The 12,707-nt window shown below is 38.3% G+C and overlaps 2 protein-coding genes across 3 annotated transcripts in view; both read left to right on the forward strand.

Annotated features, from left to right (window-relative positions):
- Positions 1 to 12,707, forward strand: part of fam136a (family with sequence similarity 136 member A) — a 429,951-nt gene that overhangs the window by 322,254 nt on the left and 94,990 nt on the right. The gene's annotated exons all lie outside the window — the stretch shown is intronic.
- The window catches only part of vamp8 (vesicle-associated membrane protein 8 (endobrevin)), a 37,912-nt gene continuing 26,196 nt past the window's right edge, over positions 992 to 12,707 (forward strand). For both annotated transcript variants that reach the window (XM_051928886.1, XM_028798460.2), the window contains exon 1: positions 992 to 1,165. In XM_051928886.1, coding sequence (XP_051784846.1) covers positions 1,151 to 1,165 — 15 coding nt within the window. In that variant the 5' untranslated portion in view covers positions 992 to 1,150. The remainder of the gene's footprint in view (positions 1,166 to 12,707) is intronic.

Genomic DNA, 12,707 nt, shown 5'->3' on the forward strand with positions numbered 1-12,707 from the left:
TGGCCTTTGAGAAGATGATTACGTTTGGATGGAGATTTGTAAGCATGATCTCTCGTAACCTCAACTGCTTGCCTAAGACCACTCTCAGCTGCTAGTCAGTAGCTGTGCTTTGGAGGCCTGTCCTTGTTCTAGGCTTTCGGTGGGCCTTTTGGCCGACCATGATAAAGGGGGTAATGTTATTTTCTTTGGAGAGTTCCAAACTATTTACTAGTCCACAAATCCAGCTCAGGGGAGATGGAGCCTTTCCTGACAGAACTGGGCACAAGAAGGAAACCAACTGAGGATGAAGCATCTATCCATCACATTGTACATTCACACACAAAGGGCCAATTTAGAATCACTATTAAATTAGTATGCACAGTTTTAATGTGTGTTTGGAAAAATGAAGTACCTGGACAACAATCCATAGGAATATGTAAAAACATGAAAACGATACACAAAAGGTGCTTAAATAATTACATATTACATTTACAAATAAATAAATAAATAATATCAATGTGAATTTAAAAGACACTACCTCTATTAGCTTTGAAACGCAGAAAAAACACATGAAAACGAAGTAAAACAAAGCTTTCTTCACTTACCCGTTTGCGTGTCTATTATTTGGGGTATTCAAGGTTCTTCTTAAAAAAAGTGTGATTTGAAATTCCTCCGTTGGACTAGCATCCGTATTCGACTTTATTCTTTCCGATCGATTCAGCCAGCATAGCTTGGGTTCCGTTCGAGACTGTAATGGAAAAAAAAAATAGGATTTTAAATAATAAACGGATAGTTTTTATGTTATGATAATACAGTCGCCACTCACCCCGACGAATAGAGTACAACAAATGGGCAGGTGGTGCGAGGAAAATTGGCAGGATTCTTGGAAACAGCTGCCCAGCCTCCCCTGGATATAGTGCACCGCCCTTCACCTCACCTGCACGCAGGTGAGCCACGCCTTCTGGCGCTGAGATCAGCTTCTTCGTTTAGAAAAATCGAATGAGGAAGAGGAAGCTGTGCACCAAGCTGCGCGGAGGAATGCGACTTCGATAAAAGCAGGAAGTGAGGAGACTCTGAGAGAGACGGAGTCGGCGATTGAGGCTGTTGCTGTTCGAGAAGTTAAAGAAGGCGAACGTGCAAGCAACAGTTTGGTGAGGAAGACTTTCCTAATATGGAGCGAAGAGCTGTAAGTATCAAGGACTTTGGGCTCAGTGGTTGAATTTCGGCACGGAGAATGGTTAAGAATTGGGTCCCATGTTGGGATAGGCTATCCTGTCGCTTTAAGCAAAACTCAAGGAAGGGACGGAGGGGAGCGGTATGAAGGAAATTCAAGATGGAAGGGCCTACTTTGTTTGGCTTTTTGTTTTGAAGTATCTAAGGAACGGTCTGCTTCGCCAAAAAGGCAGACGATTTTAAGAAAACAATCGCAGTTTTATAACGATTATGATAGCGAGGCCGGAAGAGTCCGCTGCTGACAAAGCTGCGGTATTCGCGTCTGGGCTGTTAAGTTATTGCCAGACCTTCCTTTAACTTAACTGACCGTGCCAAGACAATGTAAAAATAATACCCGCACACAAGTTTACGTTATTTATAGGTAAAACAATTCAAGAATGATGAGTAAATAGTTCTAACCAAGTCTTTGTCCTTAGCGCTCATGCCAATATGTATATTTACTTGTTTACTTGTAGGTTTGCTTAAGCAAACTGTTTATTCGTGACATATGTTATCATTTGTATTTTCATTTGTACCCTGCCAAGGCTTATTTAACAGTTTTACTAATTTATGCACCAACGCACTGAAGGCGTGCATACTTAACGATTCCTATTTGGTTCATCAGTGTTTTCCCAATCGGGCATAAGTGGGGTTATTTTTAATATAAGCAAATGTAACGCTAAACAAAACCATAGGGGGTACAGAGTGTCTTGTAGCCTTTGGTATCGATGTCGGGTCCAGTCGCGGTATATGTGAAGCTCCTCCAACCCCCATTTTATATCTTTTTTTTTTTTTTTTTTCTCCAGGCACTTTTGATGTCAACTATAGTTGTGTAACTGGGTTAGTGAGTGTGTGAATGTCAAACGATGGACTCCAAGAATATGACTACAGCTACAGTCCAACGAAATGTTATGATGATTTGATAAGTGTATGCACCTTGTAATGGGCTGCCATAGTGTTCAGGGTTACATTTCTTTGCCTACATTTTTTTCTGGGTTTGGCAGATTGTCTCCCAGAAATGTGCAGCTAAACTACTTTTGATTAATAGTGATTAAAAAAAGGTGATTCGGAAACAAGTGTTAAGTTAAACTTGTACAGTTCCTCAAAGGGCATATTCCTGTTTTAGGATTGTGGGGCAATAGTCCCTAACCCATTTAGACTGAGTCAACTAGGAATTGTTAAACAATTTAATTCCCCAGCCTATGCCTACTTTCTTGAAAGCACAGAAGAGGGGAGGGAACTTTGGATCTTGATCTACATTCAGAAAAAAGATAAGAGAAATACTGCTTGCCCAGCGATGTCACCAGCCTTGGTGCTTACACATGTGTAAACTTTCAGTATGTAACTGTGTGTGTGTGTGCGTGCGTTTCATATATTCATGTGTATATGCATTTTGTATGGTGCCTTGCATACGTGTTTTTTAAAAAACGGCTGTTGTTTTTTTTTTTGCATGTTGAAATGTGTATAATGCAGGACAGAGAATGCTGCCTCCCTTCTTGTGTGTGTTTTCTGACTTGGCAATCAATGGAATGCTCTTTTATTCAGAATCACAAACTGCCTTGTTTTGTAAACGTTATGCACTGTCCAATCTTTATTGCTTTTTAGAGTGAAACTGTGCATTACACAATTAGTTTATCTCCTGTTTCTCCTTGTTATTGGATCCAATAGTAGTTAAAATATAACACAAAACCTGGAGCAGTGTAGTTCTTTTTTTTTTTTTTTTTTTTTTTTTTAAGTTGGCCGTCATAGGCAAAATGATTTAAAACCCACAAGCATATGGTACAGTTGTTTGCATATTTCTACTTTAAGAGTTCCTGCAGGTTGAGTGACTCGGTGAGTCATTAGAGAAGACTGTCCTGGCAACCTCATGGTTTATACTATTGTAATAGCCTAGTCGCTAGGCCACACTAAACGCGTCAATTTTCCAATTGTTTTTAAAAAGAAGAAAATAATGTTTTAGCTGTATATTTAAAAAGCACCTCCATGTGGCTTGTGTGAGAAGGTACTATACAGAAGGAAGTAGCACATTTTAAACTAATTTTGTACATATTCATTTTCTTAATTGCAATAATACACATTTTACAAATGTGTGGTGTTTTTTTTTTTTTTTTATTTATTTATAAATATATAATAAACACAATAGATGCGGTGTGTGAGGGGGTTGAGATTATTCCAACTCACAGTTGAAAGTAATATATTGAAAAATACATTTGAAGCTACATACTAGAACAGAGCAGAGCTTTCCCCCCCCCTCTCTCCTTAGGGGACCACGTTCCTTTATTGTGGGTAGTGACACCTTTACAAGTTCTACATATCTGAAATGGCTAGTATGATTTTTCTATGCTATGCTGGGCCAGTAACATCCCTTAATACGTAACACACTAAATCAACTTGCTAATTAAAAAGACAGGTTCATTTATTGAATGTCCATACATCCCTGTGGAGATAGTTTTCTTCATTTTATCCTCTTCACTGAGTGCCATTAAGATCAATGCTGCACCTTCTCTCTGACACATTAATATTAACCACTTTCAGGCAAAATCTTTCAAGAAAATACAACTGGGGTTCGTTTATGCCATCGGCAATATGACTTTATAAAGCTTCACTGTGACTAAATGCGAAGTCAGAAGTTTTTTTTTTTTTTTTCATTAGTTTTCCTTGTTTTTAATCATTATGCAATGTGGATATATAACATTCAACATTATACAGTTATCTAATAAGCTTCTGTAAAAACCCAGAACAAACTTCATTTGTCACCAGGATGAATTTATCTATATACATTTTTATTCAGAATGTTTTTCCTCATTCCATACTTCTGTTAGTTCCAGTAAATTAGTAGCTCCACTATCAGCCTAGGTATCGATTGTCAGCTTAATAGCCAGCAAATGTCATCTGGTTGAGCTGCCATGTAAAGCTGTGGAGGCACGTGATGTAAACGAGATCACTTTACAAGGTTTGATCAAAGATGACATTGGTGTCTTGTAGAATGTCAAGAATAATGCATTGGTCATCTTCATGCTTTGATAACCACATAAGTTGGTCACTTTCCCTCTGGTATTTAGTTGCCAGCCCAAGTGTTGCCATAAAACTAACAGTATGACTGAGGAGATAAGCATGTCTTTTAAGTCTCTGTCTCCTAGCACACAAGTGACATTACTCATCCTGAGTGAAAACATACTGTATGTTCAGGCCAAACAAGTGAACCTATGTTACACAAAGTCTAAGCTGCCATTGAGCTGGTCTTTCATGAAGCCATAATCTTTCAAATGGCCAAAAGCAGCTAGCCAGTGTGACCTTTTCTATGTAAAGCAGCTTGGAAGGGACAGTTGGCTTACTATCTCAGAAATGCTATTGGGCATTTTTTTTTTTTTTTTTTTTTTTTTTTAACCTTTTTCATAACCTTTACAGTGTTTGTGGAGGGTATGAATTTAGTTGGTGGGAGTAATTTCATTACATGCATTAAAAGTATCCAGGGTCATTAGCTCATTTTGTGCTAATATAGAGAAAATACTTCTTGTCATCTCTTAAAAATGTTCCTGTGAATAATGGTGAAAGTTAAACATTATCACCTTGAAATAAAGGTTGTATAAAATCGATGCACAAGGAAGCACCAAAGTGTAAAAAGAATGAAAAATGGTAAACTTCCTACTATAACCTATGGAAACACTAGTTGCACATTTGTCTATTTTGCTTTGTCACTGTTTAAGTAATTACAATTCATTAAAAAAAATTTTAAGAAAGAGGAAAACTTCACTGAGACTCGACAATTGGACTTTAGGCAGCTAATAGTTTTGTGAATTGATGCTTTGAGAAGTTTGTAAAAGTGATCAGGAAGATTTATCAATGTGGGTTAATAAAGAGCACCTGCTTCGCAATTGTTTTTTTGTGAATCAAAAGAAAGTACTTCACTTGAATGTAGTAGGAAATGTATCATGAAAAATGAAATGTTGCATAATGTACCTGGTTTTTGAAACTTGTTTTTGTAACGAAGAATTCTACTGTATCATCTCGTTCTGACTTCTTCCTATTGGAAGAGACCATGTACTAAAAAGCATGGGGGCAAAGCTTTGTAGATTTATTTTATAAAACGTACAGCTGTCTTTATTATTAATACAGTATCTTGCTGAATGCATTTAATTTTTCAAGCATAATTTTCTAGACCATGGTATATAAAGCAAGCACCATAAAAATGTATCCTAAGATTTTTTTCCAGTAGTTAAAAAATGAAAACTGCACTGTTTTTTGTTGACAAGAAATTCATTAAAAATAATTGCATTGGTTTCCAGAAGGGAGGTTTATTGCAGTATATAAACATGGGTGATGATTTGATTCTGTGTTGCTCTGTACTGGCATGTTTTCTTTTTCTGCAAGTTTGGTGTCTTTAATTTTAAAGGTTGCTTCCACATCTTATTTTGAGCTATGTTGGTTCGGAAAATAGAACTAAGGGTGCTGTCAAGATGCAAAAACCATTTCAGCTCATTTCCAATTCTATATTCTATAGTTGGTGTGCAAGTCCACAAATGGAGAAGGATGAACTTTTTTACCATGTAAAATTCTTTTCAGTCTCGAGTTAGTGGTCATCGGTAAGATTTTGGTGTTGCTGTGAGAGTGGTTCATGGTACACTAAGGTCACTTTTCTATTGGCTTCCGAATACATACTGTATGACTCCGGTTGTATTTCCATACTCTTTACCCCCAGGAAAGCTCTTGGGACCCATCTGAGAAATTTCATTGCAAGCTTGCTTGAATCCTGCTCAGTATGTTTAGTTGCTGATGACCTGGGGATATCTTCAGTGAGAATCTGGCAGAATGGTGGTCATCTGCTGCTGTATGCATTGGAATTCACTCATGGGATGAAGTTTATCTAATCCAGTTAAATGGTTTTGGTCCTCAAGATGAGCAGTTGTACTATTTTTAAGCATTCATACTGGTTTTTAGTATTGTGCATTGCCTTTTTTTTTTTTTTTTTTTTTTTTTTTCTCATTGTGTTTTATATTGTAACAAGGGGGCTCCGCCCCCTGCTCGCTTCGCTCGCCTACCCCCGGTGTTGGGTATCCTGAAATACATTAGTCGACCCAAGCAGCACATTATTCCTAACTTCACTCCGCAGTAGTGCCACTCACAATATGGCGGTGACGCCTGTGCCTTCACTCCGCAGTAGTGCCACTCACAATATGGCGGTGACGCCTGTGCCTTCACTCCGCAGTAGTGCCACTCACAATATGGTGCTGACGCCTGCGCCTTCCGTACTTTATGGACCCGTGGGGCCTCCGTAGCCTCTAGCCTGGGCTGCAGCGCAGAGTCCTGTTTTTTGTGTGGCTGTCGGTAGTCGTTAGCCATGGGCGCGTTGTTGCTTCATTTCTCATTCACATCAGTTGGGCGCTTTCGTTTTTGGGCCGTGACTCCTTCGTGCGCGGTGGATACAACTTCGCGTGCGGTTTATGAGATGCGCGCTGTACGCGCCTGCGCAGTACATCTCATGGTCCCATCGCCGTGTCCCTGCGTCCATGCCATCCGGTTTACCATTCTCGGTTAGTAATATGGATTTGGGCTGGTGATGTTGCTAAACATGACTTGGAAATGTTGCTTTGTAATGACATCAAAGAAGTTTACTGCTTTGTGCAAGAAATACATTACAGGGAAATGTTTTTAGTACTTTGTACCATATTATATGCAAGTACAGTATGTAGCACTTTGATACAATCAATATACAAGAAAAAGCTTGAACCAGGAAGTTAGCCTCTTCCTGGTATGAATCTTTCATTTCAGTTATTATCAGCTGCATCTTTCAAATTTGATAGTACAGGAACTGGTTGCAATAAATCAAAGTAATGTGACCAAAATGTTAATTTACAGTAGTTCTGTCTGCTGTTGAGGTTTGTACCTCACCTTTGAAAAACGGATTGAGCAATTGTACTCCCAGCTGAAGAATTTCAAGAATGCAGTTCTTCAGTCATGAACATTCAGGTTTCTGTTCTGGTTTTCATTCATTTGTAGTAAATTACTAGGTAAAAATTGGATTTCTGAGCATAAAGGGATCTTATTTAAAGTTATTCATTTTTTTTTTCTTTTCCCCAGTTCTGCACAAGGTGAGAGAGAAAATAAGGCACCCAAAACTAAATGTTTTATTCGGTTCTGTCAATATTGTCTATGTATACCAGTGTGTTTATACACACACCAATGTTTAAGTAATATTCCATAACTGAAATTTTGGATGGAGTAGGCTTTGCAAAATTAGGGCAAGCAAACTGCCTCTCCTAGGGCAACAGATGGGTCAATCCATCAGCGGTTTTAGACAGTCACTTATTAGGCCAATTTTTATATGGTGTAGTGGCCAAGACATAGGTCTCTTAAACTAAAATCGTACAGGATATAAATTTTTTTTTTTTTTAAATTTATATAAATCGGCCTCTCGTGACTAACTGGGCAAATGTACAGACGGCATAGAGCTTGGGTCTGAAGTGAAGTCCTAGCTTGATTTAGTAGAGTCCAAAAATGTAGATTTCAGTTAAATTGTTTCCATAACTAACAATACTTAGTGACTATTCAGAGATCAGGAAATGTTTCTTGTCTGACCAATATGGAATGTATTCCCATCCCTTGGTACAATGTTAAATAAAAAATTCATTAAAATGTATAACTAGTTCACAAGCTTGTTTAGTTCTTACAGAAAGTTTGATATATAAATTGATTCTTACACAGTCATTACTAAATGCAGGCATCATTTTTAAAAGCTCCTAATGGCAGTTGGACTCCCTGTGAAAGCCTACTGGATATGGTAGTGGAAGTAGCCTTTAATTGTTAAATTTATGACTATGTTTAGAGGAGTGTCTGCCAGAAACCCCATTTTAGAATGGAGGGTGGCATTTGGAGAAACTGAGATCATAAGTCATTACTTTATATCTTCCTGCATATGATATGGAATTGTGTTATGAGGTTAACTTTTTTGTAGATGTAGGCAGCTGGGTTCTGCTGGGCCACTAAGAATGTCTGTCACTTTTTTTTTTTTTTTTTGCTCTAGAACTTCTTTGAGTCTTTACTGGAGTTGCTCCAAAATGAGTACAGTCTTAACAACCTAGAGTTTATATAACTGAGGCCCTGATTTAAGTATCTCTGGTTGGGGTCACATTAACTGATAATGATAAGGACTTAATTGGGAACCTTCTAGTGTAGGGTACAGTGCTTTAGTCACTTGGCCTTTTGCTGCTTGTCTTAAAAACTAATCTTGTCACCTTAGAGACCAAAGCACAATGGCTTCCCTTTTGGTTATACAGTACTGCAGCAGTCATTAGTATATATGTTAAACATCTTTTGAGTTGTCTCTTGAGGTTTATAATGTGATGTGGTGGAAAGCTTCTTTGGTCCCACTGGGCACAACCATTGGAGGGGAAGGATACTTGGAAGTGCCAAGCCTCTGATACTGTTTTCACTATAGGAGTGTTCCTGAAAACATTTGAAAAGTAGGGGGTGCAGAAGTTCATTATACTGAAATATAATGTATCCATTGCACACATTTTTGATTGTCATTTGTGGTGTTTAGGGACATGTTTGCTAATTTTTTGGTGACCCCTGTAAAGCTCAGGGTATTTGAATGACTTATGCAGTAGATCCCAAAGGAGGCAATAACCCCTCTTGTCTGTGTAATCAAGCGCAAGCAAAAATGAATTCTTCAGAAGCACAGCATGTATGCATGTAGTGGGTAACATATATAAAGCATGACTATTTGTAGGGTGAGGAAATGATTGCTCAAAACAAATGAGCACATTTTTGTCAAAATGGGGGGGGGGATATTTAAGCATTAGTTGATAGTTTTCACAATAGACAACTGAAGTATAAGTGTGGTAATTTTGATTCTTGACTAATCCCAGTAGTAGTTAAAGATCATGACTACATTAACAGTACATACATGTTGTTAACCCAGTTATTCGCAGTAACCTGTTTTTTAAAATCTGTAGAGAAACTGGATTCGTCTGGGAGGTTTTTCCCCCCTTGTTCAGTTTAATGTTGAAGCATTAAAGGAGGATTCCATAAGTGGACTTTCACATGTAAACTGAGGTTTTTAAGAGACCAGGTTTCTGACTTAACCCTTTAACCGCCAACTCCCTAAATATTCCCCACGCCAGGCGAAATCTGAACAATTTTTGTTTTTTTACTTTTTTACATTTTTTTTTTACATTTTTTACATTTATTCAAGCAGTATTGACCACTAAATGTTGTGCAAGTTGCCAGTGTATACACGAAATCTATAATGTAACCTGAATTCTCAGCTAAGCAAAACATCTTGATACCAAACCGTGCCCTTTTCAATGGTAGATACTGTCGAAACTGTAAGCGGCCCTTCCACGACAATAAACTTTCATCAACTGCAACTGACGGTCCTGGCATGTAGGGCAACTGAAATGCTTCAAATAAATGATCAATCAAAGGACGTAGCTTGAACAAGTGGTCGCGGTTTGGATCTTTCTTATCTGGCTCGTTTCTGTTGTCATTCAAATGAAAGAATTTCAGCAGCAAAGAGAATCGGTTACGTGTCATGACAGCTGCAAAAATAGGTGTTGCATACATAGGATCTGTAGACCAGTACATCTCAATATCTGGTTTTCTGATTATTCCCATCAACATCAAAATCCCAATGAATTTTTTCATTTCGTTTTCATCAGTGTCAAACCAAACACGAACACGGGAATGTGGAGGTAAATTGGGATTTTTCTCAATAAACTGTGCTGCATACAGATTTGTCTGATGAACAAAATGTCTAATCAAATCAGGTGACACAAACAGCTCATAAAACTGCTCAGCAGTGTAATTGTTTACATCAACAATAAAGCCACACGTTCCCTCAAACGAATGCAGAAAAGGTAGTTCACCACGGGCAGCAGCCCAGCTGAGATGCTGGGGATACACCCACTCAGCGCCGTCATCCGATGCGTCTTCATTCACAATATCATGCAGCACACGTTGCTGCTCATCACTGTCACTAAAATCTTCTTCAGAACTGCTACAATCAGGATCAGAACTGTCCAAAATCGCCTGCAAAGCCTCACTTGAAGTCAGTTTATGTTTCGCCATATTCACAGCTGTTACATGCAAATCACGTCACATGACCGGCCAAAACAACCACAGACTTGTCGAAATACAACGTAGTAATAATACCCACGCCAAACCGTCAGTTATACTACTTGCCAGGCATTCATATAACCACAGGCAAATGTGCCGGATAATTCCGGCAGTATGGCGTTAGCATTAAAACAACGGTGCCGGATATATCCGGCAGAGGGCGGTGAAGGGGTTAACCGGGTTACTTGCTTTATACTGATTTTGTGTGTGCATGAAGACTCGCTCAAAGATGTGTGTATAACCGGATGGTTGATATCCTTACAGCAATTGTGCTAATCATGTGGTTTGCATCCTAAATTATACAAGCAGTGTGCAGGGTTGTTGAGTCAAACCTCTATTGACATTGTCAAACCTTACATGAACTATTTCACCTGTCAGTCATTATATTGTTGAAATATACAACCCCCAATACCAAAAATATTGGGTCGTCATGTAAAATAAAAACAATGTGAAGATTTACAAAACTCGAACCCTTATTTTATTCACAATAAAATTTCGAAGATCTATCAAATGTTGAAAGTTAGTCATTTTACTATCCATCCATTATCCAACCTGCTATATCCTAACACAGGGTCACGGTGGGTCTGCTGGATATTTCATGAAAAATATTTGTTCATTCTGAATTTGATGGCAGCACCATATCTCAAAAAAGTTGGGACACGGGCACCAAAAGGCTGGGAAAGTGGTACTAAAAAAACAGCTGGGGGAACATTTTGCAACTAATTTAGGGTTAATTAGCAAAAAGTCAGTAACACGATTGGATATAAAAAGAGCATCTCAGAGAGGCAATAGTTCAGCAATCTGCAAAGTAACTGCACCTACAGATTGTGGAACAATTTAAGAATAATGTTTCTCAATGTAAAATTGTGAAGACTTTTGATATAATGTACTGTAGAGGAGATATTCAAAGATTCAGATAATCTAGAGAAATCTCTGTGCGCAAGGGACAAGGCTGAAAATCAAACCAATATTGGATACCTGTGATCTTTGGGGCCTTAGGAGGGAGGTACTGCATTATATAAAGAAGCCATATGTGAACATGATCCAGAAACACTGCTGTCATCTTTGTGCCGAAGCTCATTTAAAATGTACTGCAGCAAAGTGGAAAACTGTTCTGTGGTGCGCCAAATTAAAATTTTGAAATTCTTTTTGGAAAACACTAACACCGCGTAATCTGGACTAAAGAGTAGAGGGGACTGTCCAGCTTGTTATAAGTGCTCAGTTCAAAAGCCTGCATATCTGCTGGTGTGGGAGTGCTTTAGTGCCTATGGAATTGGTAGCGTGCACATCTGTAAAGGCACCATCAGTGCCGAAAGGTACATATATACAGGTTTTAGAGCAAGATCGGTTCCCATGCAGACTTTTGTCTTTTCGGGGAAGACCTTGCATATTTCAGCATGACCGTGCTAAACTGCATCTAATACAACAGCATGGCTTTGTAGTAGAAGAGTCTGGGTGCCGAACTGGCCTGCCTGTAGTCCAGAGCTTTCAATAACTCGAAACATTTTGGTGCACCGTGAAATGGGGGGGAAAAAATACAACAGAACACCCAGGATTGTTGAGCAGCTAAAATCCTATATCAAACAAGAATGGGACAACATTCCTCTCCTGAAAATCTAGCATCTGGTCTCCTCAGTTACCAGGCATTTACGACCTGTTGTTTAAAAGAGGGGATGCTACTCAGTGGTAAACATGGCCCTGGCCCTGTCCCAACTTTAAGACATGCTCCATCCAAATCAAAATGACCATATTCTTAAACTGGCACATTTTCTTAGAAAACATTTTAAAATGTTTTATGTTGTGAATTAAATATGGGTTTGAGATGCAAATTATTGCATTGTTTTTATTTACATTCTACAGTGTCAACTTTTTTTTTTATAATTGGGGTTGTAGAAAAGTTCTACTCTCCCATGTAATACAGACTTTGTATCTGTTGTGACTTTTCCGTTTATCTTTAATTAAAAGTGAACCAAAATATACAGTTCAGAAATTCCAGTTTATGCATATACTATTTTCAGTGACACCTTATGCTAAATGTCCATTTCCGAGGAATGGGACAAATTTGTGGTGACCCAAAAACAAATGGTGAACCTTTCTGTAGTGAATGGTATATGAACAGCTTTATTTTTGTGGTGTAGCTGTCAAAATAAGGTATACATGCAGATTCCCCCCGAGTTTATAATAACTTGAGGCAATCCTTTACTTACGTTTAATGCTCTATATGCAGAGAGATGTCAAACAAAATGACACTATTGGTTAACTATACATATTGTAATCTGTTCATTTAGCCAATAAAAATTGTCATTTTGCTTGACTTCTCACTGCATCCATAATGGCTAACATGGCATGCAACAAGCTACTAGTAAATACATATAGTTCTTTATATGGTAACTGTTCCT

Source organism: Erpetoichthys calabaricus, chromosome 1 (assembly GCF_900747795.2).
Source record: "Erpetoichthys calabaricus chromosome 1, fErpCal1.3, whole genome shotgun sequence".
Classification (NCBI taxonomy): Eukaryota; Metazoa; Chordata; class Cladistia; order Polypteriformes; family Polypteridae; genus Erpetoichthys; species Erpetoichthys calabaricus.